General features: G+C 50.4%; 14 protein-coding genes across 14 annotated transcripts; 7 read left to right on the top strand and 7 right to left on the bottom strand.

Moving 5' to 3' along the window:
• Positions 1-115: 115 nt before the first annotated feature.
• MSM1 (methionine--tRNA ligase MSM1) lies at positions 116-2,240 on the bottom strand (the record flags this gene model as incomplete). The annotated part of the gene is made up of 8 exons (XM_043283171.1): positions 116-379; positions 456-933; positions 984-1,345; positions 1,396-1,527; positions 1,577-1,663; positions 1,726-1,797; positions 1,847-1,965; positions 2,027-2,240. The coding sequence occupies 8 exons, from the start codon at positions 2,238-2,240 to the stop codon at positions 116-118; spliced, it is 1,728 nt and encodes a 575-aa protein (XP_043140478.1).
• Positions 2,241-2,501: 261 nt separating this feature from the next.
• Positions 2,502-3,063, top strand: ACHE_70798A (putative nuclear transport factor 2 domain protein; the record flags this gene model as incomplete). Its single annotated transcript, XM_043283170.1, has 2 exons — positions 2,502-2,547; positions 2,621-3,063. The coding sequence occupies 2 exons, from the start codon at positions 2,502-2,504 to the stop codon at positions 3,061-3,063; spliced, it is 489 nt and encodes a 162-aa protein (XP_043140477.1).
• Positions 3,064-3,231: 168 nt separating this feature from the next.
• ACHE_70797S (Ish1 domain-containing protein) lies at positions 3,232-3,721 on the bottom strand (the record flags this gene model as incomplete). The annotated part of the gene is made up of 5 exons (XM_043283169.1): positions 3,232-3,324; positions 3,376-3,422; positions 3,473-3,556; positions 3,622-3,634; positions 3,686-3,721. The coding sequence occupies 5 exons, from the start codon at positions 3,719-3,721 to the stop codon at positions 3,232-3,234; spliced, it is 273 nt and encodes a 90-aa protein (XP_043140476.1).
• Positions 3,722-4,268: 547 nt separating this feature from the next.
• On the top strand, positions 4,269-4,655 carry ACHE_70796A (uncharacterized protein; the record flags this gene model as incomplete). Its single annotated transcript, XM_043283168.1, has 1 exon — positions 4,269-4,655. The coding sequence occupies one exon, from the start codon at positions 4,269-4,271 to the stop codon at positions 4,653-4,655; it is 387 nt and encodes a 128-aa protein (XP_043140475.1).
• Positions 4,656-4,944: 289 nt separating this feature from the next.
• RPL38 (60S ribosomal protein eL38) lies at positions 4,945-5,420 on the top strand (the record flags this gene model as incomplete). The annotated part of the gene is made up of 3 exons (XM_043283167.1): positions 4,945-5,008; positions 5,148-5,276; positions 5,371-5,420. The coding sequence occupies 3 exons, from the start codon at positions 4,945-4,947 to the stop codon at positions 5,418-5,420; spliced, it is 243 nt and encodes an 80-aa protein (XP_043140474.1).
• Positions 5,421-7,071: 1,651 nt separating this feature from the next.
• ACHE_70794A (lytic polysaccharide monooxygenase auxiliary activity family 9 protein) lies at positions 7,072-7,866 on the top strand (the record flags this gene model as incomplete). The annotated part of the gene is made up of 2 exons (XM_043283166.1): positions 7,072-7,163; positions 7,215-7,866. The coding sequence occupies 2 exons, from the start codon at positions 7,072-7,074 to the stop codon at positions 7,864-7,866; spliced, it is 744 nt and encodes a 247-aa protein (XP_043140473.1).
• Positions 7,867-8,095: 229 nt separating this feature from the next.
• ACHE_70793S (uncharacterized protein) lies at positions 8,096-9,137 on the bottom strand (the record flags this gene model as incomplete). The annotated part of the gene is made up of 3 exons (XM_043283165.1): positions 8,096-8,779; positions 8,851-8,930; positions 9,026-9,137. 3 exons carry the CDS (start codon positions 9,135-9,137, stop codon positions 8,096-8,098), a joined length of 876 nt encoding a protein of 291 aa, XP_043140472.1.
• A 75-nt stretch (positions 9,138-9,212) lies between these two features.
• On the bottom strand, positions 9,213-11,201 carry ACHE_70792S (DNA-directed DNA polymerase delta subunit POL31; the record flags this gene model as incomplete). Its single annotated transcript, XM_043283164.1, has 5 exons — positions 9,213-9,520; positions 9,576-10,530; positions 10,578-10,709; positions 10,762-10,945; positions 11,008-11,201. The coding sequence occupies 5 exons, from the start codon at positions 11,199-11,201 to the stop codon at positions 9,213-9,215; spliced, it is 1,773 nt and encodes a 590-aa protein (XP_043140471.1).
• Positions 11,202-12,908: 1,707 nt separating this feature from the next.
• Positions 12,909-13,952, top strand: ACHE_70791A (NAD(P)H-dependent flavin oxidoreductase; the record flags this gene model as incomplete). The annotated part of the gene is made up of 1 exon (XM_043283162.1): positions 12,909-13,952. One exon carries the CDS (start codon positions 12,909-12,911, stop codon positions 13,950-13,952), a length of 1,044 nt encoding a protein of 347 aa, XP_043140470.1.
• A 517-nt stretch (positions 13,953-14,469) lies between these two features.
• ACHE_70790S (taxilin) lies at positions 14,470-16,141 on the bottom strand (the record flags this gene model as incomplete). Its single annotated transcript, XM_043283161.1, has 5 exons — positions 14,470-14,976; positions 15,039-15,282; positions 15,346-15,494; positions 15,608-15,882; positions 16,003-16,141. 5 exons carry the CDS (start codon positions 16,139-16,141, stop codon positions 14,470-14,472), a joined length of 1,314 nt encoding a protein of 437 aa, XP_043140469.1.
• Positions 16,142-16,984: 843 nt separating this feature from the next.
• Positions 16,985-20,200, top strand: cym1 (pitrilysin family metalloprotease cym1; the record flags this gene model as incomplete). Its single annotated transcript, XM_043283160.1, has 2 exons — positions 16,985-17,364; positions 17,425-20,200. The coding sequence occupies 2 exons, from the start codon at positions 16,985-16,987 to the stop codon at positions 20,198-20,200; spliced, it is 3,156 nt and encodes a 1,051-aa protein (XP_043140468.1).
• Positions 20,201-20,718: 518 nt separating this feature from the next.
• Positions 20,719-21,759, bottom strand: ACHE_70788S (class I SAM-dependent methyltransferase; the record flags this gene model as incomplete). Its single annotated transcript, XM_043283159.1, has 4 exons — positions 20,719-21,243; positions 21,313-21,459; positions 21,532-21,552; positions 21,610-21,759. The coding sequence occupies 4 exons, from the start codon at positions 21,757-21,759 to the stop codon at positions 20,719-20,721; spliced, it is 843 nt and encodes a 280-aa protein (XP_043140467.1).
• A 529-nt stretch (positions 21,760-22,288) lies between these two features.
• ACHE_70787S (uncharacterized protein) lies at positions 22,289-23,677 on the bottom strand (the record flags this gene model as incomplete). The annotated part of the gene is made up of 2 exons (XM_043283158.1): positions 22,289-22,552; positions 22,607-23,677. 2 exons carry the CDS (start codon positions 23,675-23,677, stop codon positions 22,289-22,291), a joined length of 1,335 nt encoding a protein of 444 aa, XP_043140466.1.
• Positions 23,678-24,022: 345 nt separating this feature from the next.
• On the top strand, positions 24,023-25,184 carry ACHE_70786A (protein N-lysine methyltransferase family protein; the record flags this gene model as incomplete). The annotated part of the gene is made up of 2 exons (XM_043283157.1): positions 24,023-24,507; positions 24,578-25,184. 2 exons carry the CDS (start codon positions 24,023-24,025, stop codon positions 25,182-25,184), a joined length of 1,092 nt encoding a protein of 363 aa, XP_043140465.1.
• Between the last annotated feature and the right edge of the window lie 77 nt (positions 25,185-25,261).

Here is a 25,261-nt window from a genome sequence, read left to right as displayed (position 1 = left end):
CTTGTGGAGAATGAGGAGGAACACCGCAAGTCATAAGTATGAAAAAACCCGCGTTGCATTTCTTGTGATTGGATTGCGCCAGTTCTTCTTATCAAATCGAATTCCAAGGTTCGGTTTATTCTTCGATGACAAGGGGCGGGAAAAGGATGCTCTTTTTGATACCTTCCCCATACTCTGCATCGGAACCGAATCCGGCGTCTGTGAAGCTTCGCTTGGCGTTATCTACGCGGAGAATATTGAGCAGATCTTGCGACTTGTTGGGCATAAATGGTTGTAATAGAATGGCCGAGATTCGTAGCGATTCCGCCACGGTATAGAGACTCCTCTGCGACTCTGGTCCGGCCTTCCATGGCTCCGCGGCATGGAAGTATTTGTTTGTCTAGAAAAATCGATAGTCAGCATGGATAAGATAGGTCATATGAGTAGATAAAATCGTGTGACGGGTCATTCCTCACCTTCTCAATAATTGATACGATATCCTGCAGGGCGGAACGAGGGTTCAAATTCTCCATGTGCTCGGCCACTTTGCTGGGGATTTGCTCCAGGAACGATTGGTGCTCTTGGTCCAAAGCTGTGGCCGGCGGAAGCTTATCAGCGGCGGCGTCGATAATGTACGACCGCAAATTCCCCTTTGCGCAACCAATTGTGCGGTGTGCGAGATTGCCCACTCCGCTTTGAAGAATCTTCTTATAATCTCTGATAATGTAGGCGTTATCATAATCGGAATCTCCATCGAGCCCTCCTTGGTATGCAAGGAAGAAGCGCATCGTATCAACGCCGAAGCGATCGATAGCAAAGAAGGGGTTCACGACATTTCCGGTCGATTTCGACATTTTCTCATGATTCATAGTCCAATGGCCGTGCACAAGGACATTACGCGGAAGAGGAAGATCTAAAGCCATGAGGAATGCCGGCCAATAGACGCAGTGGAAGCTGTGCGCAATTGTTAGCTTTGACCTACCCTTCACACGAAATATACCTACCGAACGATATCTTTGCCGACCACATGCACATCGGCTGGCCATCCAAACTGACCTTCTTGGCCTGGCGGAAATGGATATCCCGCCTTGGTCAGGTAATTGACTAGCGCATCCAGCCAAACGTAGATGGTCTGTGTCCCATCGCCAGGAACGGGAATGCCCCAGTTCAGTCGCTCGACGGGTCTGGAGATGGAGAGATCTTGGAGATTCGTAGTGACGGATTTAATGATGTCGGGCACATAGTTCCCAGGGGTGACAAAGTTGTTTTTATACAATTCGAGAAGGCGATCTTGGAAGGCAGTCAAGCGGAAATGATAATTCGTTTCAGATGACCACTCCACTTCCTTTCCAGTCTCGACGGAGACCTGATGAGGTAAGCCAATGACATGAGCTAGCGGTAGAGATAAGCAAATACCATTCGTTTCCTTCCGGTAGATGGATCCAACGAGTTTTGCACCTGCGACGGCGGGTAGAACGTTTCGTCGCTAACAGAGTACCATCCCTCGTGCTTCGCGGTATAGATGTAGCCCCGGTGATTGAGCATTTCCTGTATCTTTCAGCTTCCTGCTGATTTTAGCCATGACTCCGACACTCACCCAAAAGTATTGAACCGCTGCCCTATGCGCTGGATCGGTGGTCCGAATGAAATGGTTATTGTCGATATACGCGGCTTTCGCTAGAGCCTAACAATTGAATGACCATGTTAGAGTACGGCCACCACTTACAAGAAGCAAAGTACACGTACCTGGAACGTCTTGAAATTCCTATCGCAGAACGCTTGGGTATCCATCCCCGCTGCGAGGGCAGCTTGTTGAATCTACTCATTGTCAACGCTTGGTACAGTTGCCATGGGTCGACCACAACACCTTCATTCCATGCTCGTCGGTTCCGGTTAAAAGCTGAGCGTCTTTCTCCCCAAGAAGGACCCGCCATCGCTTTATGATATCGGCGATCACCATGGTATAGAAGTGACCGATATGAGGGGCTGTACAGCAAAATCTGTCAGTAAATCGCAGTATATTTTTCCAGAAAGCGAGGTGACATACAAGAATTGACGTAGAAAATTGGAGTAGTCACATAGTAAGGCTTCTTCTTCGCCGCTTCATCCTTCAGAGCCGTTGTCGTCGCAAACCTGCGCGGAGAGCCCAACCCGGCCGGCCGGACATTTCTGCAAGAGGCACATTTCCACGAAGGTCGTCTGTAGGCCAGAAGTTGTGAGGCCCACGAAATAGCGCGGAATTCTCTCCTTGGAAGCGCCATTGGCAAGTGCGACAAGGTGGTTAATAGCTGTTGTTAGTGTTGGTTTTGTCTCCGTTGTTCGGCGCGGGAGAATCTCCGGCGAAAGCTCCGAGCTGCCAATTTTTCGGCGATTGCTTTTGTTTTCCACTCCGACAAACAGCTGACAGCGTCGTTGCGCTCAATTCTTTGCGGATATATTGTTGATCTAATTTTCCTGCGATCATTTTCTTGCTGGCAGACAACAGACGAACTGTCTCAACTGTTCCCATTTCAGCATACAAGATGGGTCCCCCGAGCGATGACGTCCTGACCAAGGTGTCTACCGATGGTACGTGATCGCAGAACGGAGCACATTCTTTGTTCATGCGCTATTTCCGGCTTTCTAACTATGAGATGTCCAGCTGCCACCGAGTTTGTCCAATCGTTCTACCCCGCGCTCCAGAAAAACCGCGCCGCGATAGCTTCATTCTACAGCCAACCCACCTCTACGATTCTCTTCAACGGTAACGTTGTTGCCGATGGAAACGCCGTTCAAGATATTTTCGTCAATCAGATGCCTCCGACACACTATGAAGTCCAGTCCTTCGATTGCCAAATCATCAACCAGGCATACCCCACCCCCACTCCGACTGGAACGAAAGCCCCGAATGAGACAACGGTCAAGGATATGTCGATACTGGTTATTGCCAGCGGATACGTGCGATTTGGCGAGTCGAGAGATCTGCCGCAGCGAGGTTTCAGCGAAACGTTTGTTCTTGTGCCGAATCCGGCCGCGGAGGGTGGAAAGGGGAAGCAAGTGAAGGAGTGGCTTATTTATACCCAAAACTTCCGTCTCGTTGTCTGAACTATTGCTTCCTACGGTGAACATTGGTTGGTTTGCGGTACAATTTGCTCATAAAGCCATCTATCTATACATGCTGCAAAGGGGAATAATGGTGCAACGCGGGGTATAACAGGAGAAGCAAACGAGAAACATGGAAGCAGAACGAGAGACTGTGCGCGCATACATTTGCTACTGGCCGGAAGCCCTTGGCACACGCAAATTCGCTTTGACTCGCTCAAGTAGCTCTTCACGCGTGGCCCTCGCGTTTGGCAGAAGGCCTCTCTGGATATTGTCAGCATCTATATCAGCATGCAAGTGAGGGGAAGCATGTACCAAGCGAAGCCACCTTTTCAGCTCTTCGGCTGTCCAGTCTTCGGGGTCTTATCAAAAGTCAGCGCCCGTGATGAATCGACGAGATTTCTTATCCCACCTCCAATCGGATCTTGCTCCGCAGGAAACATGTCGTTGCCCCAGATGGCCCAAACTGCGGCGGCCGAAATCATTCCGGCAAATCCTGGAATGACATTTAGCTAGATGTTTCGATGTTTGTACTGTTCTTTCATCTGAAGAAATTCATACCCAGGAATAGATTCTGGAGAGATTTGTTAGTCAATTTCTATCAAATATCTGGGTTTTAGGCAACCTTGGAATTCATTGCCCGATCCAACGGAGTAGGCATTTTGAATCGTAAATAGCACTCAGGTTTGAGACCTCTTAATTATGATGATGACTGTCGGAATGGCTTAAGGATATATGATGGAATGAAATCTTTTCAGTCGATGGAAGTTGGCCGTTGAGTCAGGTTAGACATCTGCAGATATAACGTGGCACCGCCACTAGACTACGACCACGCCACAATATACAATCTCCAGTTAAAGAGATACAGCGTACATTCAGCCAAAAAATGTCAGTTTATTTACTTGGGATTATGATACATGAGACTGAATAACATATTAGCCATTGTCAGTGCTATCTGTTCTGCTGCCAGCCCATGCTCCTTCCTAGTTCTGCATCGGACTGTATACACCTTGCGCCTTCCCTGGTAAAGTCCAAGATGGAAAGCACCAAGGAAGTTGAAGTTGACCAGCGCCCGTAGCATTGAAAAATCTCTCATCCTGCTCTCACCAAGACGCTCGTTTCGTCCATTGTCTCCAGACCCGGCTGTCATAGACTATCAGACATTGACCAACTCGAATCCTTCATTTAGACCCTAAGTATACGATACCATGGCTTTCCCTGGTCCTCATCATCCTCCTCAAATGCCTAAACCTCCTAAACTTCCGGTCCCTCTTACCACCGACTATTTCGAACAACGCTTGCGACCTATCTTCATCCTCTGCGTTGCTACGCTCGCGTTGACCTTGACCGTCTCTGTTGGATACGTGTATGTATCAACCTTGCTCTCAATCTGCCGCTATACTGACCAATACGCTGCTGCAGATTCATATCGTGGAGACGATCACACAGCCAGTACCGCAGAACGTCGACGACGCGGGGTCAATGGCCATCTCCCTCAGGCGACGGGGCGCCATCTCGTTCGGGAGACGGGGCTGATATCGAGAGCTACCCGTACACGATCAACAGCGCTGGCAGTCCTCCTACAAGCACACTGAACGCGGGCAACAATCCTTATAGTACGGAACAATGGCAATGGGTCTCGACCAGCCGCACCCCGGAAATGGCAGCTCCAGCCACAGGTGACTAATTACCCCGCACCGCCACACGACCCAGGGTTTGCAAAGAGGCTAAACCCTAATTGCCAGAAGTTCCCGCACAATCGCCGTCGACGTCGTCGCCGCCTCGTCCGAAGCTGTCCGCCCGCTTGTTTGACCGTTTTCCAATCACCCGCCTCGATCTTCAGAATCACCAGAGTCCGTCTCATAATCGCCAATCTTGCCCATCATGCCTCGCGAAGTCTCCGACATTAAGCAATTCATTGAGATTTCCCGGCGCAAGGACGCCTCCTGTACGTGATACCCGAGGTTTCCCGTGTTGTTTACACCGTGGCGGAGCTATGGGGAGCTTTGTGTTGGAGGAAGATCATACATTCCCCCTATTGCTTGGACGCTTGGAGGCCATATGCTAACGACTGATTTCCGAAATAGCCGCCCGCATTAAGCGCAACCGCAAGACCCAGCAGATCAAGTTCAAGGTCCGATGCAACCGTTTCCTCTACTCTCTGGTCTTGAAGGACTCCGACAAGGCCGACAAGCTTAAGCAGAGCTTGCCCCCATGTGCGTACTTCCCTACTATATCTCTCCTTTGCCCATGGCTCGATGATTTAAATACGAAGATGGAATTCGATGCTGACGTGATTCGTTAAAACAGCCCTCAAGGTCGTGGACGTCTCCAAGGGTGACAAGAAGAAGGCTCTGTAAATACGACCTTAAGATGAATTGAATCAGACGCCATTGGGCTCGGAGTGCGGCGTGTGCAATATCTTTAGTGCATGATCTTCAATGTCATACTTAAAGTTGGGGGTTGACGTTCGGGAGTGATCCAAGGAGGACATTCTTACATCTGGTTACCGGACAAAGGCCATTTCAGTCTGACCTGCATCTTCTGGACACCTGATGCCGAACATGTCTCCTCTATTATTCTTCCCCGGAGCTTCCTAGGTTCTACAACTTAATAAAAAAGCAGTTGGAAGACCATGGTTGCGCTCTATTCGTTCGTATACCTCCCCGCCTGTAGTCTTGTCCCATATGCCTTGACATTGTATGGATTCAAGTAGACGAGGTTTTGAAGCGATTGGTCTATGATTTGGCGATAATCCACCCCGTCAATCGCCGCCAGCCACTGTCTACCCTTCTGAGATCAGCAACAGAGCATTGCCTGTTCCTCACAGCCGACGCCTTATCAAGAGCCCTCCGTATTGTCCAGAGTAGATGAAGGCGTTTCAGCATGTGACCACGCGAGGTCTTGGCGGCAGGCCTTGAAACAACACTTCCTCATCTATCTCATTGGCAGCGTCAATTACGATGACTGACTGACTGACTGAAGACGAGCGCGATGCAATGGCCGACTGCATTGTCTTGACTCGAAACCTCGTTGACAGACGGAGCAAGCCGCCCAGCGAGTACTTGCTACTATACATATAAAATGAAGGTAAATACTTCCCGAATCATTCATAAAAACAGTGGATTCTTGATCGCTGATCATTGCTGTACAGTTCCCAGCGCCGTTCCTGGTAGATTACTCCAGATTACCCGGTCTCCCCTAATCGCGTTGGTCTGAGCTCCCGGTCCTCCCTATTCGGGAACGGATGCCAGTCGGTTAGCCGAAAGGGACTGAGGGTTTTATATATTTGCGACTGTTGATACTATTATTACCCTGCAATAATCGACAGGGTATTTTTGGGACTTTTCGGACGTTGGTCTCCGAAGGGACCTGGGGGATCGACGCTGTTGGTACAGGGGTGTTGTGTTCTGGTGAAGCGCTTATTGGACTTGCGCTTCATCAAGAAGAAACTGGGTTCTTGCGGCCAGTTAATTGCATGCCATTTGCAGGGAAGATGCTGGGTGCCTGTTACTGGTATAGTGGTCTTCTGTCAGGGTTCAATCTGCTGTCTGCTTCCACATTGCAAACCGGCCTGGTCATTCATGAACTTGAACTGATAGCCATGAAATGGCGCTGTCTATCGGGTATCTCCCATCAATTTGACCGTGGAGGAAAGTGGATCAAGGCATCATGTAGATACATCTTGCCGAAGCCAGAAAGATCTCGCCCTTATATCAATTAAAGACGAAACGCTGCCAAGAGCAGTGGAGACAGCAATACTTGGGTATCAATATCGATATCAACGTCCATAGCACTGGCCAGGGCTCATTGAAATGGTTATAAAAGGTCCTTTTCCCGTTTTCTACATGTGTTTGAACCACTGTCCTCGCATCCATCCAGTTGATATTCCCATACATTCTTTTCTTGCCTTTGATTGTTGCTGGCCTTCATCATCGGCTCTTTTGACTCACAGTCTTTCACTGTTTTCAACTAAACATCGACGTTCACTCTTTCGACTAAAGATTGAAAATGGCTTTCTCCAAGATCGCTTGCATCCTTGCCTCTGCCTCCATGGTCGCTGGTCACGGCTATGTTTCTGGTGTCGTCGCCAACGGCCAATAGTATGTTATTGAATGATCAAGAATTGGAGAAAGAAAAGCTAACCTCTACAGCTACGGCGGCTACATTGTTGACACCTACGCCTACAACGACAACGCCCCCGACACCATCGCCTGGTCCACGCAAGCCACCGACCTCGGCTTCGTCTCCCCCGACAGCTACTCGTCCCCCGACATCATCTGCCACGAAGACGCAAAGCCTGGCGCCCTAACCGCCAGCGTCAAGGCCGGCTCCAAGATCGAAATGCAGTGGACCGAGTGGCCCGAGTCCCACCACGGCCCCATCCTCAACTACCTGGCCCCCTGCAACGGCGACTGCTCCAAGGTCGACAAGACCAGCCTCAAGTTCTTCAAGATCGACCAGCAGGGTCTGATCGATGGCAGCAACCCTCCGGGTACCTGGGCCAGTGACAACATGATTGAGAACAACAACACCTACACGTTCACCATGCCCGAGGCTGTTCCTGACGGCAACTATGTTCTGCGCCATGAGTTGATTGCGCTGCACTCGGCTGGCCAGGAGAACGGGGCGCAGAACTACGTGCAGTGTGTTAACGTTAAGGTTACCGGTGGCGGCAATGCCAACCCTACTGGTACTGCTGGTGAACAGCTGTACAAGGCTAGCGACAAGGGTATCAAGTTTGATATCTACTCGGACCTTAGCAGCTACCCTGTGCCTGGTCCTGCCTTGTTCAACGCTAACTAGATTTTGTATGTATTGCTTTGTCCTAGATTTAAGTGCATCTGTTAATGGCTCTCTAGTGAATTGCACGCTGGGCGTCTCTCGGATATACTGCGGAAATCAACTGGTACTAGGGGCAGTCACGACAAGAAGATATCCGAGCAATAATTCAAGAACATTACCATAGATAGGGTTCAACAAAATAATTGTACTCTATACATCTATCGCATAAATTCAGGACAGCATTATCACCCTACTGAACATAATCCAACTCAACATACCCTCCAACACCCCCTTCAACCCCCTCCCTAACCCTGTCACCCCCCAAGTCCCCCCTCTCCCTCCTCAACTCAATCTCCCCAAAGAAATTCGCCTCCTCAGAAACCCTCCTAAACCCCACACTCTCAAAAAGTGCCAAACTAGCCTTATTCCCCTTCCCAATCTTCACACTCAAACAAGAAAACTTCCACCTCCCCTTCCCATCCCCCGTAAGCAACACCTTCGACTTCTCCCCCACCGTCCCGCACGCAAACGTAGACGGCACAAACTCACCCAATATCTCAGCCTCATGCTCAATGATATACCGCATGAAGCAAAGCAGCGCAGCCCTCCCATAGCCCTGTCGATGATTCCGCTTTTCAGCAATCATCAGTTCGATTTCGCCGATGATAAGGCGTTCCGTGGAGGCTGTGATATCCTCGTCGACGTCGCCCTCGTCGACGCGCAGGAAGAGGTTGATATCGCCGAGCATTTTGGCTTCGGCGTCATCTTCTCGGGCTCTGATGGTCCTATGTACACCTGGTCCTGGAACCGGAACTGAAGATACAGGTTGGCAGATGATAAATGTTAGTTTGTCGGGGTCTTGGCGCCAGCTACGCTGCATGCCGTATTCCTCTTCTAGGGTGAGGGGTTCCGAGGCGGTTGCTTGTTGGATTTCCTGGTTATATAGTTAGCATTTTCCTTTTCTTTCCTCCATGGATACGTATGTATGGATTGATAAAAAGATACCTCATCTTTCATCCATTCGTGGTAACGTGGTACGTGCCAGTGGGAATAGGGGACTAGGAGGATGGGGGTGGTTGAGATGGCTGTGGTGGATTTTTGTCTACCAAGTTAGGGGAGTTTCTTTTTTTTTTTTAAAAAAAAAATGGAAAGTACGTGGAAATTGGTGTGGCGTGCATACCCGTGTGTTCGTTGAGTAGCATATTGCTATTGGCCCTGTTTACTGTATTTGTGATGTTTGAGAGCCATTTTTGTCGTGAGAATCGAATCGAGATATTTGTGGGTCTTGGCATTGTTTCTATATATGCCCGTACGAAAAACACCTCAACAAGCAATTACAGTATTATTTTACTACAATATGCTATGCATTATTGCGCTTCCTCTTGCCCTCTAAAAACACCAAACTTAACAACCTCGGCCTCCAAACTCTCAGTATCAACGAGTACCAACTCCCCCGTCTCCTGGAACCTCGGAATAGATAGCACCCGCACGCGCTGAGTCGCTGCTTCTTGGTCAGCGTCGGCCATTTCGGTATCTGCGCCGTTCCCATTTAGCGCCAGAGGAGACTCTTCGCCTTCGATCAGAGCGGTTTTGAAGCGCGGTTGGTTACCCGCGAAGAAGATGTGTGGGCAGGAGTGGAGGACGAAGGGGTCGTGTGTTTGGAAGGGGTAGGACCCTGTTTTTATTAGCATGCCTACATGTATAGAACTTGAGGGAAGGGAGGGACGTACAGATTGTATCTGGTGCAGTGGGCACTCCGCATCTCCATCGCAGCATAGACTCCATGACTCGAATCCGCGACTCGATGTCTCCGTTCTTCGCGTCCTCGTTCCCGTCGTCATCCAGGAAATCCAGATATCGGAGTACATCGTCGACGTTCTGTCCGCTGGACCCCCATACGCGCCATCCTTCTACATCTCCTTCCCACGGATTCGTCACGCTGTCCAGCCAGCCCGGTTCGGGGGTCTGGTTATCGGCCGAGGGCGGTGGACCGCAGTATGCCCGTGCTTGCGGGAACATGGCGCGGTGGATACCTTGTTGCGGGAGAGAGAAATTCGCCGGGTCGGTTTCGCCGGGCATGAGCGTTACGGGTATACTGGGCAGGAGCTCTGCGAGGAAGGAGTCGAGCTGGGTGATCGGGGATGCATTGTATGCGGAGGCGTCGTAGCCGTACTTCTTCGTTCCGCTCTTCTTCGCAGCGGCGTTTTCTGTCGAGGCCGCGGCTGCTGTGACGTTCGCGCCGAGCGAGTTACCAGCGATGACCAGCCTGGTAATTGCAGACGCATTGGGCGGCGCATTCGCATCCTCGTTCGACGTCCCCGTATACCCGAGAAGATAGTCCGCCAAGAGCTCCAAAGCCAGTGTATCGCTCGAAGTCCCCGTAATCCCAAGACCACTGACAAACGCGATCTTGCCTTTCCTTTCGGTCTCCGGAGCATGATCCCTCTCCCACCGATGCGGTTGTCGAGGCAAATCCGGAACCTTGATGTCAATCACTTCGAAATCACCATTCGCATTCTCCGTTCCCAATACCGCAATTACTGCGCCGGTAGCTAGTTGTGTCGATCGGAGTAGACTTCCTGTTAAGCGTAGACGACCCGATTCATCCTCCAACATGTATTGCGTTGATTCGGGGTTCGAGGAGTCGATGTATGTGCGTCGGGGAGCGGGGGCTAGTGTGAAGTTCTAGTAACTTTAGCGCTGTCCCTTTAAACAAATCCAAACAAGCTCACCTCCTTCGTCAAATCCTCCAAAATATTCGGTTTCAGCGGCATATCCATGTATATCGTCCCGGCCACCCAGCACAGTTCTCCCTGTCTGACATCAAGTACTCGTTCCACGCGACGAGCACGTTCCCCTGCAATCTTTCCTATTCATTAGATATACGTACACCCCAAGCGAACAACAAGCACATACACTAAACCCATCCCACGTCTCCGCCGCAACTTGTTCCGCCGCGGGTTTTAACCGGGCAAGTCGGAGGAAGTACATGTCGCCATATTGCTGTTGATAGTGCTTTTCCTGCCCGCTTGGTAGCTTGAATGTGTGTAGTGGGTTGTAATATGAGGGATTGCGATAGGCTGGCGCATATTCTTCGTCGCTGTTGATCGTTGGGTCAGTTATTGTGATTGAGTGGAAGGGGGGGGAGGTTTATGGACGGACCTTGGGGGACTGAGGAAGTCGTGATTTGCGTTACCATTGGCCATTCTCATTTCTTTTTTATTAGATTGTTGTGATGTGGCTGTTGGTGAGAAATTGGAGCCGTCGCTGTGGTGGTCGATATACGGACGCGGATCACGCGTCGTTTTGGCGTCGGTAATTACAGTACCGCTTTCGGCAGTATTCAGCAGGTCCATTTTCCACTATTGAACAATTCAGATATGGTAGATTATATTTAACTAGTGTACACATAGATTGCTGGGGATTTGGAGCCAAATGTCGTACTGGCAGCTATTTACATCAGACGATAGCAACAAGCTATAGATGCAGCACAGACAAGAAAATTGATATAAAAAGACCTGCTGTGCTCAATGACCGGCCTCTATCTGCCATTGCCGTCGCATTGGCTGCCATAACCTGCTCAGTGACTGTCGCGGTGGCAGTCACCGTAGCCGTGTTATGATTAGGTCTGGGACAAGAACATTAGCTAGCCAGTTGCACAGCATAGAACTGCGATTGGACGTACTGAGTAGCGGTTGTATTGCCAGAGACTGCTGGAGCTTGTCTTAATTCATGCATAAACTCTCGGACGGTCGTTGTTGCAGTCTCTCTCGTGGTCTTTCGCTGTACACCCAATGTCTCTATCGATTGCGGTTGTGGTTGCGATTGTGGTCTATGGGCAAGAGGCCCCGGAGGTGGATGATAGTACCCAACTGCACCCTCAGGCGCAGTGATGAGGGACCCAGGGAGACTTCTTCTTAGCCGGGAAATCTGTGAGGAGCCGATATGGAACGAGGATGTGACAGCACATGTTAATAAACTCATGATGATGAAGCTGCACAGCACGCTTTGGCAGACCCGTGATACCCTCATATTGTATCGTAGAGCGCTATTGAGGCAACGCATGGAGAGTAGGCAGACATGATGCGGGGAGAGGTAGAATATGAAGGTCCTAGACGCCCCAACGGCGCATCAACACTGGCATGGCTGCCAGAAACACAAACAATATTAAGAATGAGGCCCGATCAAATGGCCGTGGATTCTAAACACTGTGGTATTCAATCGCGTTTTCAGTCCAATGAAAGACAATGCCGCAATAAACAGACGCCAAAGAACGCCGAGAAGAAACAAACAAGTCAAGAACCAATTGCTCTCCGCAAGTATGCGGCAAGTCATTGACCAGTATGGATCTCCGGCAATCCCTTGATCAGAGCTCGATCGCAAGAGGCCAATGGTTTGGATTTCTGGGTTTATCCATGTTTGTTCTCGCATGAGGTGTCATATGCAACTCCTGCGCATGCCCGTCTGACTGAGACATTCGAGCCGTGGAGATATGGAGGCATTCAGGGTGGTCTCAATTGACAATCCCTTCAATTTCTGAACGTGATTAGGCAAATTATGAGCCTCAGGCTTTGCGTATCTTTTGTTTATGTTGCTTTCATTCCGTCGCTGTCTCATTATCCATCCCCAGTTGGCCCAGTCGGCCAAGCTGCCAACGGATTACCCACGATAACCACAAGTCACTGGACCAGCAAAGTCAGAGCCAAATGAGGCTATTCTTGCGAGCAGACCTGTCGATCGAAGAGTCTAAGCAATAAGTACATAGGCAAAATGGAGAGGAAGGCAGAGAGAATAATGGCAGTTGAAGCGAAATCAGCCTCGGCTCGGTTCCGGATCATTTGGGGTCTCCGCACTCTCCGCATTTGCAGCACTCGAGTCTCCATCTTATAAGCATTCGTTGAATAAGGGAATACTCTTATGGAGACATTAACGAAAGAATTGGATATTGATTGATTGTTCTCGATATACGGCTTAATTGCTTGCACCAATTGGTATGTCCATAGACATCACTATTTCATCTATGATACTAACCGCCCCAGTCTTTTCTACAGAGAACCAGCACCATGTCCCTCCAAACCCCCCTCTGCCCCCTCCTCAATATCCAACACCCCGTCCTCCTCGCAGGAATGGCCCGCGCCTCAAGCGCCCCTCTCGCCGCCGCCGTCTCCAACGCCGGCGGTCTAGGAACAGTCGGCGGTCTGGGCTACACCCCCTCCCAACTCTCCGAGATGCTCACAGAGCTCAAGTCCCTCCTCCGCGATCCCAATCTCTCCTTCGGCGTTGATTTAGCTCTGCCGCAGGTTGGTGGTAATGCGCGCGCGACGAACCACGATTACACGCATGGGCAGCTTGATGAATTGATCGAGGTTGTTATCAAGCATGGGGCGAAGCTGTTTGTTTCGGCCGTGGGTGTTCCGCCTGAGCGAACGATAAAGAGGTTGCATCAGGCTGGGATTTTGGTGATGAATATGGTGGGCGCGCCGAAGCATGCGGAGAAGGCGTTGAAGTTGGGGGTTGATATGGTGTGTGCGCAGGGTGGAGAGGGGGGTGGGCATACGGGGGATGTACCATTTTCCGTGCTTGTGCCTGCGGTTGTGGATGTGGCGAGGAACTTCAAGAGTCCGTTGACAGGACAGCCAGCGCTGGTCGTGGCTGCGGGGGGTGTTAATGATGGGAGGAGTTTGGCGGCGGCGTTGATGCTGGGAGCTGCTGGGGTTTGGGTTGGGACGCGGTTTGTTGCGTCTGAGGAGAGTGGTGCTAGTCGGCTGCATAAGGAGGCTGTTGTGGGTGCGAGGTATGGGGAGACTAAGCGGACACTGGTTCTTTCAGGACGGCCGCTGCGCATGCTGCCGAATGAGTATATTAAGGAATGGGAGAAGCGGCCGGATGAGATTGCGCGGTTGACAGCTAAGGGTGTCGTTCCTATTGAGCATGACTTTGAGAACGACAAGGAGGTCGAGATCCCGTATTTGATGGGTGATGTTTCAGCCATTGTGCAGGGAATCAAACCGGCCGGTGCGATTGTCCGGGAAATGGTTCAGCAGGCTGTAGCCATGTTGAGACAAGGTGGTTCATACATCACCAGTGAACCTGCGAGCAAACTGTAGCGCAGTTGAGGTTATCTTTACCCCAATATGTACATACTGACAGATACCAAATCGAGTTCCCATTCAATGCATTGTAGTAGAATATCCATGGCCATACTATGAGACATGTTTTTAAAAGTAAATAACATGGTACGTACTTGTACAGGGACAGCAGCAAGAAGCAGACAAATCCGGAACCCGTGCAATCCTCTATAACCAGACATAATTGAGTCCTCGGCCGGTCAGGATATTAACATCAGGACGAAATCAAACGGTCTGACTACATCGCTGTAGTCCATTTCTTTCCCCGTTTCTCCATTCCCTGTCTTCTTTTAGCATATCAAACCAATTGAATAAAACAAACTTGAATTGACAGTGAGATTCACTAGCACAAGCCATGACAGAAAAGCTTTCCAACAAGTGCTGGCTACAAGTGCATTATGTGGCCTTCTTATCACCAAAACAGAGAGCACATATTTTTTGTTTTTGTTCCTTTTGTTCTCAAAACAATGTCGATGTTGTTTGATATGAGTAGTCGCTAGTGACATCCATTGATCATGGCCTTGTTCCCATTCGCTGCTCGTGCTTCCAGAAGTTGCGGCGGCGGCGGTGGACCAAAGACAGGCTTCTCGGGTTGCTGGGGAACATTGCCCCCGTTGAGTTTCCGGCCTGCATGCTCAAGCTCGTACTCGTCGTCGCTGATATCCTCATCATCCTCCTCGTCTTCATAGTCCTCGTCGTATTCGCTCTCTGTCCCCTCGTCGTCACCCTCCAGGTCGGCGGGAAGACCTTGACCACGACCTTGCGCTTGCATTCGTCGACACAGTGCCTCCAAGTGGTGACTCTTCTTTCGCCATTTTTCCAATTCCTCATGGTTTCTTGTGCGCTCCTCTGCCATCTCGAGTATATTGCGGTTCGTTTGGTCGTGTTTTCGGGTCAGCGTGAGATTCTCCTTCTCCAGGCGCTTGGTCTTTTTCGACATTTCCTCCATTTCTTTGCGGAAAGTGAGGAAGAGTTCGTTGCTGTTATTCAATGTATCCTCCACCTAAAATATTATTATTACCAGCAGGTCATAACAAAGGGGCAGAGCTAGCAGAACATCCATACCTGCTTGAACTTTTCTACGTAGATATTGAGCTGACTGCGCAATTCAGCCTCCGTATGCGAAAACGTCGAAACCTGGGAACTCAGCGCACGACAACGGGCGGCTTCATTCTCGGCAGCACGGCGCTGTTCTTCGTACTTGGCGGTAAGGCACTGTATCTCTGCGTCTTTGCTGCGTAAGAGGGCCTTGTAGTGTAACTCGCGCATCTCGAATTTTTCCCCGATGGTTTTAATCTTGGCACGTAAACTGTCGCATTAAGGTCAGCGGGCGAGGGAAAAGAAATGCGATCTTCGTGGCTCCGTGACTTACGCCTCGTCCAAGTCGATATCCACCTTCTCATTGCGCGGATTGCCTTTGGCGGCCATGACATCTTGAATGTCATACAAGAGAGAGTCCAGACGTTCATTGACGATCAACCGTGCCTTCTTCTCGGTTTCCTCCAGTTTCTTGTTCTCATCCTACGCGGCATAGTCGTATTAGTCGAGTGATTTGTTTCGATGTTGCCTCGATTGAGATCGTAGTCGGGTGGAGGAGTCCGCGAAATTCCGCTCAGCCCCGGATCGCCACTCACCTTGACCTTCTTGTTTTCCTTGGTAAGTTCCCTGCACAGCTTCTCCAGTTTATCCTTCATAGTGACGGTCTTGTTCAACTCCGATTTGCCCTTGTCCTGGTCCTTCTGCAGTTGATCGGATCGTTTTTTACTCTTGGCATAGTCGCGATCCAGCTTCTTCATGTCCGCGAGAAGTTCGGTATATTTCTTGTGGACGGTCTCTAGTCGGGTCATCGGGGACTCGATATTGCTGAGCAACTGGTTCAGATCCCTCGTAGCTTTCTTGACTTCACGCTCTGTAGACGCAAATCATCAGTTAGGTAAATCTTTGCCCCGCCATACATATAAACCCCACAAACCAAGGTCGACGAGAAATTGCCAGCGCATAACGAAAATTGCAAAGCAGAATCACGCACCAATTTCCGCTTCTTGATCCTTTTCCCCTGCTGCATCTTGCTCCAACTGTGATATCTTGGCGGCTAGCAGTTTGGAGGTCTCATTGGGGTCCGCAACCTTCTTCCCCTTGTTCTTTTTCGACATTGCTGCGGAGGACATGGCGAAGGGAGTCGGAGATTCAACTTCTGGGGACAGTGGCCTCGTAGACGGTGATCGCGTGGGCAACTCCACGGAAGCCGAAAAGTGCGAGGACACGGGAGGTGGGTTTAGCCGGTCACCGGACCAATCTGGAACGAAGGCGCAAAACGGCCTCAGAACGAGGATGGCGCTCAATCAAAAGCGAATCGACAACGGAGGGAAAGCGAATCGAGTCTGACGGAAGCCTCAAGTTTCCCTCCAGGACCCGTTGATCGAACTCGCACGGAGGGATTCCACCAACGAAGAACTGGAAGACAACCAGAAGCCAAAAGTGCCACAACGATGAATCGACGTTATTTCGTTTCACACACACACACAAACACAGATCAACCTAGTATAGCGAGGTCGAGAGAAAGCGAAGAACCACACTTGTTCCCACACTTTTCGCACGTAGTCGAGGATCTTTTGCCTGGGGAAGAGGAGGATCGAATCCAATCGTCGGCGTTGATTAAGAGGGGATGCGCTAAGCCGTTTTTAGTAATTGATCTTGGCACGTCTTTTTGGGGCTGGTGTGGCTGAACCTCACTTCACTCACTTCCGGCCACCGTCTGTTGTTTGTCTTTTGTTCTTGGATACAAGTCGCGACTGGTATTTTCGCATTGACGCTCGCTAGACGCTTCTGGACCTGCTTACAGACAGTGTGGTCTCGCTCGTGGTGGTGACTCAGCTTCCCGACCTCCGTCCATTCGGTTCGCCGAAGCTTTCGATGTGCAGTCGGCAAAAGCGCAACGAGACGACATCTTCATCAAGTCACTCTCGAGTGTTCGATTTTACATTCGTTTTATTAATCTGACAGTTTGCGCCATGTTACGTCCGTTCTTAGGAGCCAGCAAATGTCGGGTGCCCGTCTTGCGGCAACAGCTCGCCGGAAGTCGTAGACTCAGGCTGAACTATGATTTATCACGATGGGGCCAGATTCGGAAGGCGTCGACGGTGACAAGTCTGGACAATTTTCCTAGAGTGGGCGAGAAACTTCACGGGTTCACAGTGCAGGAGAAGAAACACGTACCGGAGCTACACCTGACAGCAGTGCGGTTAAAGCACGACAAAACAGATGCGGACTATATGCACGTGGCGAGGGACGATCAGAATAATGTCTTTGGGATAGGATTCAAGACCAATCCCCCGGATGCTACGGGTGTACCGCATATTCTGGAGCACACAACATTATGCGGAAGCGAAAAGTAAGAAGATCCCTTCCGGTCATTGTAACGGTGGAAGTACTGACTGGGATATCTTACTAGGTATCCCATTCGCGATCCCTTCTTCAAGATGCTTCCTCGCTCTCTGTCGAATTTCATGAACGCCTTCACTGCCTCCGATCATACCACATATCCTTTTGCCACGACGAACCCACAAGACTTCCAGAATCTCCTATCGGTGTATCTCGACGCTAGTTTCTACCCTCTGCTTAAGGAAGAAGACTTCAAACAGGAAGGATGGCGCTTGGGGCCCGAGAACCCTCGTGCGATTGAACAAATCGAAGGAAAACTTACTCCGGAGGACATCCTGTTCAAGGGCGTTGTTTACAACGAGATGAAAGGTCAAATTTCGGATTCGAACTACCTCTACTACATCAAGTACAAGGAGAGCATTATCCCCGCTCTCAACAACTCCGGTGGAGACCCCGAGTACATTACGGATCTCACGCATAAGCAATTGGTCGACTTTTCGAAACGAAACTACCACCCCAGCAATTCCAAGATCTTCACCTACGGTGACATGCCGTTGGGCACTCACTTGAAACAGATTGGTGATGTGTTGAATGGTTTCGACAGGAGCCAGGCTGATACGGACATCAAGAAGCCTATTGACCTCAAGCGTGGCCCGGTGAACGTCACTGTTCCAGGTCCTATCGATACATTCGCTGGAGAGGACAAACAGTTCAAAACTTCGACGTCGTGGTACATGGGAGATGCAACTGATGTTGTGGAGACCTTCTCCAACGGCATCCTTTCTTCTCTGCTCTTGGACGGGTTTGGGTCCCCAATGTATCGGGCATTGATCGAAAGTGGCTTGGGATCGTCTTTTACCCCCAACACCGGTCTTGATGCGTCGGGCAAGACACCCGTTTTCTCTGTTGGAGTCACTGGTGTCAGTGAGCAAGATGCACCCGCCGTGAAAGAGGCCATTCAGAAGGTCTATCAGGAGTCGCTGTCCGCGGGATTCAGTGATGAGAAGGTGCAGGGATTCTTGCACCAGTTGGAGCTATCGCTGCGACATAAGACGGCCAACTTCGGAATTGGCGTGATGGATAAGACGATCTCCTCCTGGCTTAACGGCTCGGATCCGATGAAGGAGCTCTCCTGGAACGAGGTCATTGACGAGTTCAAGGCAAGATATGCCAAGGATGGATATCTCGAATCCCTGATGCAAAAGTATCTCATGAATGACCAGTGTTTGACTTTCAACATGGTCGGTTCGCCCACATTCGGCAAGGACTTGGATGATAAGGAAATGGTGCGGAAGGCAAAGAAGTTTAATCAGCTCGTTGAGCAGCACGGATCCGTGGAGAACGCCGTTGCCAAGCTTGGCGAAGAGGAGTTGCAGCTTCTCAAGGTCCAAGAAGAGGCGCAAAATGTCGACCTGAGCTGCTTGCCTTCGCTTCGTGTCAAAGACATCTCCAGGGAGAAGGAGCGCAAGCCAGTGCGGGAATCTCGTGTGGACGATGTCGATGTTGTCTGGCGCGAGGCCCCAACCAACGGCCTCACTTACTTCCAAGCGTTGAATACCTTTGAGGGCCTGCCTGACGACCTTCGACTGCTTTTGCCGCTCTTCAATGACTGCATCATGCGGTTGGGCACGGCCAACAGGACGATGGAGCAATGGGAGGACCTCATCAAACTGAAGACCGGTGGCGTGTCAACGTCGTCGTTCCATGTTTCCTCTCCGACCGAACTCGGCAGGTTCAGAGAAGGCCTTCAATTGTCTGGATTTGCCCTGGATCAGAACATTCCGGAGATGCTTGAGATCTTCTCTGCCCTGATCACCGAAACCGACTTTACTAGTCCCTACGCTCCTGCCATGATTCAGGAACTCTTGCGACTAGTCACAAATGGTGCATTGGATTCCGTTGCCAGTTCCGGTCACCGGTTTGCATTGAATGCGGCTGCATCTAGTCTCACTCGGAGCTTCTGGGTTCAAGAGCAGCAGACCGGTCTCGCGCAGTTGCAGGCTACGGCAAGCCTCCTTCGTGACGCCGAAACTTCTCCGCAGCGCCTGGCAGAGCTGATCGAGAAGCTCCGCTTGATCCAGTCATTTGCTATCTCCAGATCGTCGAATCTCCGTGTTCGCTTTGTCTGTGAACCCAGCAGTGCTGCACAAAACGAGACCACACTCCAAAAATGGCTTGGGGGCTTGTCTCAAACCCGCGCACCCACCGCGACTCCCGAGGCCTCCAGTATGAAGCTGGGTGTTGACAAGGCATTCTACGATATGCCGTTCAAGGTCTACTACTCTGGCTTGGCCATGCAATCAGTCCCATTTGTCGACCCCTCCAGTGCACGTCTGAGCGTCCTCTCACAGCTCCTCACTCACAACTACCTCCATCCCGAAATCCGCGAGAAGGGAGGCGCGTACGGCGCCGGAGCCAGCAATGGACCCCTCAAGGGTATCTTCGCCTTCACCAGCTATCGTGACCCCAATCCCGCCAACACCCTGAAGGTGTTCCAGAACAGTGGCATCTTCGCCCGAGACCGCGCCTGGTCCGACCGCGAGATCAACGAAGCCAAGTTGGGTATCTTCCAGGGTCTCGATGCGCCTATGAGCGTTGATGACGAGGGTGCTCGCTACTTCATGAGCGGTGTCACTCATGAGATGGACCAGCGCTGGAGAGAACAAGTGTTGGACGTCACTGCGAAGGATGTTAACGAGGTTGCGCAAAGATTCCTGGTCGAGGGATCTCGCAAGTCTGCATGCTTGCTAGGCGAGAAGAAGGACTGGGCGGACTCTGAAGGTTGGGAGGTGCGGAAGCTTTCCATGAATGTTGAAGAAGGTGAAGTTGACGTTGCGTCTGCTTGAACTCCTTGTATCCCGTTTCCATCATAACCCATTTATTTTGGTTTCTTTTGGGATATAGACCGTGAATTGTCTTGCATGATATGATGTGTGGTATACCCTGTATTTTACGCTGATGTTGATGCTTCTTACGTCCATGAAAAAAAAAAAATTGTATATAGACATTTTGTACAATATCCTCACTCATCTTTCCTTATCTTCCTTGATCTTCTTTTCTCAACCTCTCACGCGCGAACCAAGAACAGGTAAACCTGCCTCTGACCTTTCACCTCCATGGTCTTAGGCAGGTTTCCGTTTCTCTTACGAGAGGACGGAGCAAGCGCAATATCAAATCCGGAATGTGAACTCCTCGCCTGGAAACAGGCGTTGAAGGACACTTCTCATCTCCGTTTATCAGACCCGCCCTGAATCCTCTTTCAGCCTACGCAGAGCGGACTAAGAACGTGAGAACATCCTCAATATACCCTAGAACGTAAATATCCATAGTCATATGCAATAAACAAGACAGTAATCGATAAAAATCATTCCCTCCTAACAACGAACCTAACCTTAATCTGCCCCTGCTCCCTGACCAACCTCAAAATCTCCTCGCTAGCAGTTTCGCCCCATTTCTCCTCCACAACATCAACCCTCCACCTCGTCCCCGTCTCCCTCGCCACAACCTCCCACATTTCTCTCCAACTCTCCTCGTTATGAAAATACCCAATCAAACTCTCCCCCGCCTCAGGACCCTCGCTATGCTTAACCTTCCCAACCTGCCGTCCAACGAGTAGAGAACCGGGTTGCGGACGGAGGAGGGTTATGATGCACTTCGCGACGAGGATCTGTTGGTCCCAGGTGAAGAGGTGAAAGAAGGACATGGCGTTGATTATATCGAAGTGACCGGTGAAGCGGGTTATTAGATCAGACTTGTAGTTGAAGATGTCGGAGACGATGAATTGCGATTGAAGGGTAGCCTGGTCGTTGAAGAGGTCGTAGCCGACGTTGATTAAGTCGGGGTTTAGGTCGCAGCCGTAGAGGTTTGTGGAGGGAGCGCCATCGTGGACCTGGCGGTTTGTCAGTTGAATATTTCCCGCGGGGGGGGAATTGGCTTTTGGGTTGGTATGTATGCTCACCAGGTGCCGGAGTTCTTGTCCCAGTGCACATCCTAGATCTAGGAACTTGTCGCCGGTTCTAACCCGTTCTAGGATTTCGGGGTAGATTGACATTCGATGAAGGTCTAGTTCGAGGAATCTGAATAGACCGATACATGGGTAGGGGGTCTGTTGACAGGCGCAGTCGGTTGTTAGCAGCTTGGTATGATACATGTTTATATGATCCGGAGCAAAGTGTACCACGGCAAAAGCACGTTTCCTCTAGTTCATAGTGTTAGCTTCAATATATATTCAGTTACCTATTTCACATAACCTCACCACTTCATTGATATGGTTCGCGATCCTCTCATTTGGAATCTTGCTATATTCCTTGAAGATTGTCCTTGCGGGCTCGCGGACGGTTTGGATCTCTGGATCGTAGTATTTGCTTGGATCGTAACTAGACGGGAATCCTGATTGAGATGCCATTATGCTCAGTGGGATATGCTATTTTAATGCAAATGATCTGGGAGGATGCTGATAAACACAGGCCGAAGGTGGGGCTTATATACGGGGACGACGGAAACAGGGAGGTTTAAGAATGTGGGATGGGCTTCACTATGCAAATACATGCGGGCCCGCAGATTCATGCAATGGATTTGTGTCGTTGGTGGTTCTAATCCAAATCAAGCAATAACATAATTAAGCCAGCAACGAATTCAAAAGGACCAATTATATTTACATCCAAAATAAGACTAGTTTCTAGTAGAGCCCAGCCATTTCCAAGAATAGGGTATAAGCATCATATCATGAATCGTGTCGTAGTTATACAAAAGGGCAGCAACGAGGTTTTACAGGTCGTGGTTTTTTGTAGCGCAAGTTCCCAGAGTTTGACCTGCAAACCAGAATAGATAGCCATAGGTTGGCCCCGTGAGTCCGAAAAGCGTCAAGTGGAATGGTCTGGCCATTCTGCATGGCCAAGACTGCCTAAGGGAGAGAGAAAGATTATGACAATAAATCAGCCGTCGGTTGCTCTATCAGAACCCGGATTAGGAGACCCTGGATTGTCCTCTGACGCCTTCATATCGGGCCAAGATTCATGACCTGTTGATGATACAGGAGTCTGGGGTAGAGATGGAAAAGGTTCGGTTTGCGAATTGTCAAGATCATCGGGCAATTTTCTGTCACTAACTGATCCCCGCGGCGAGTAAACGGCGTTTGCATGTTGCGCGTCTGACGAAACGGTCGTAGAGCGTGCAGACAGAGAAGGACGAGACGCTGACTAGTTTATGTTAGCCAAACAGACGTGTATAATGAACTGGACATCGCATAATACCTTGTCCTGATCAAGACCACGATTTGAAGCCAACCTTTGCGCAGCAAACCGTTTCTTAATAATCTCTTGTTCCTCTTTGAGCTCAGCCTGCTCTTCCTCTCTCTTCAAGTCATCCAATGACTGGGCATCGAGGGTCTGCGCACCGACAGCAATGACTCGAGGCGACAGAATGCGACTACCTCGCTTCTTCTTCATTCGTAATTCATTCAGAGAAGCATCTGTTGTAGAACTGATGGTCCCCGAAGTGGACCTTCTCATCAAAGATTTTCTTCCAGACTGGTCATCGGAGTCCAATCCTGTGCCGCGACGGCCCAGCGCCAAGGCAAATTCGTCATCTAATGGCACCGCATCTTCTTCTTCGTCACTCATAATCAAATCACCCCGTGAACTTAGAGAGTTGGCAGTCTCTCGCGATGACTGGGTTGCGCTTCGATCTCTGCCGTTGTTACCATAAGAATCAGGATCCTCAGATCTATCACCAGTCTCAAGTAATGGCTCTTCTTCACGGTCAAAACGACGTCCTCCAGGATGCTCCTGTAGATCTGCAGCCGATGGACGATACTTCTGCCCCCGCGCTCCCAATCTCCAAGGGAAACGTTCCAAAAAGCCCAAAAATGAAGAGCTAGGTATTACCGTCGGATCGTTTCTGTTCTCAGGTACAAGCACACTGCTCTTTCTCCTGGTACCGCGCGTCCCATAACTCATCTTTCGCTGCCGGCGTGGTTGGTCCGCAGTCCCGCGTGCAAGACCACTCCCAGCTAGCAAACGATCAAGCTCATCAGATCCCCAGCCTAACAGGCTATCATTGGCAATATCATTATCCCAGTCATCATAGAAATCGAAATTGGCCTCCGCCCGGCCCCGTCGTCGACGCCGGATCTGGTCTTCGCGACTAGGGAGACATGGCGCTGTGCATGTGTGAACGCAGTTCCCGATAGTCGCAAAGCATGGCGAGATGTAATTCTGCGAAAAGGCGTAGATGCCTTCCTGTGCCGTCTCATTTACGCTTTCAAGGTTGGAGGAGATCTGGTTGAGCGTTTGGCGAATGCGAGGGTCCCTGGGTCGCATCATGTTGGGGAAACCGCGAAAGGGCGAGAGCAGAATATTTCAACCCACTGTGACCAGTCACATTTGTCGCGAGAAATACAGGAAAGGATGAGCGTGGTTAAGCTCAATAGCCGTGTATGCTGTCCCTGATGGGGAGTTCCTGTGCAGTCTCCGCCTTACGATGTCATTTCGTGGCCTCAGGCTTATATATTAGTCAGAGAGAGACACGTGCCATCACGGGATCTGGGGTTAGCCATTTCCATTTTTATCGAATTGCTTCAACATCCATAGTACGAAAACCGCATGGCAGTATAAGAAATAGTTTTGGAATTTCTGTACTTGTTGGATCATCTTTTTTCCGCACACAGGATGGTCTTCTACATTCGCTTCCTCAAGACTCCTCGATTCCAGAAGCAAAAAGGAGTTGTTTCTGTCTCTGCTCTGATCTGCATCACGACGGACCTGGGCGATGCATTCCTGGCTGAGGATGCACATTTGCTCGCAACCTTGAGTGTTAATCAGACAGGAAAATCCCTGTACAAGGAGCCACTAAAATGGACCGCCGGCAAACGGGAGCTTCCCATCTCACTGGGGCCGTTTCCCGAGCATCTCGCCCGACAGACTGTGGTCCTAGGCGTTAATGCAATTGAACCCCAGAGAGCAGAAATGCGCTGGAACGATGCTATAATGGGAGGTACCGGCGTCCCTTTGGTTATCTCCGGCTGGAGCGCACCTTTTGGAGGGTCTCGGTCTCTGGTGGCAGAGAAACTCGTGGAGAGACGGTTTGGTCCTACTGACCGATTGATTCTGAGAATATGGGAGGAGACAGGCAACAGCATTGCCCGGCATATCTGGTGAGCTGGTATCAATCTTCCACATTCTCATCCATCATTCTAAACAGTACTGTGTTGGCTTGTCCATTAGGGATGCAGCCCTTGCATCAGTGATACATCTTGAGCAGATCGTGCAAGGTGGTTCCAAGTCTACCCTGCCGGTGTTTTCGGAACTTCTACAGAACCCGCGCGACAAACCCCTCCAGGTTCTTGAACTGGGATCGGGCTGCGGGATTGTAGGCATTGCTTTGGCGGAACTGCTCCCACAGTGCTTTGTTCTGCTGACCGACCTACCTGAAGTCGAGGATATTGTAATGCAAAATATCGCTGTGGCCAGACCAGCGCAGTCATCCAAGATTGAATATCAAAACCTCGACTGGGACGAATCTCTGCCGGAGAATCTCTGCCACGAGTCTATAGACCTGATTCTCGTTTCGGACTGTACATATAACGCCGACAGTTTGCCTGCGCTGGTCTCAGTTCTAGACCGGCTCGTACGAAGTTCCCCGAGTGCACTCATTCTTGTGGCATTAAAGCGGCGCCATGAAAGTGAAGCAATCTTTTTTGACCTGATGCAGTCTGCAGGACTCTGCAATCGGCACCAAGTCCAGACAGTAACGCTCCCGGCACAGCATGACCAATTAGATTGCATTGAGCTGCATTGCTATGGACGGAATCCACAGCCGGGATCCGGATGATACGCCCAGAACCTCCGAAGAAGCCACCTCGACCGCTCTTTTGACCACCCACAGGGCTCTGCTCGGTCCTCCCGTCT

Source organism: Aspergillus chevalieri, chromosome 7, assembly GCF_016861735.1.
Source record: "Aspergillus chevalieri M1 DNA, chromosome 7, nearly complete sequence".
Lineage (NCBI taxonomy): Eukaryota > Fungi > Ascomycota > Eurotiomycetes > Eurotiales > Aspergillaceae > Aspergillus > Aspergillus chevalieri.
This window is presented reverse-complemented; position numbering and strand designations above follow the sequence as displayed.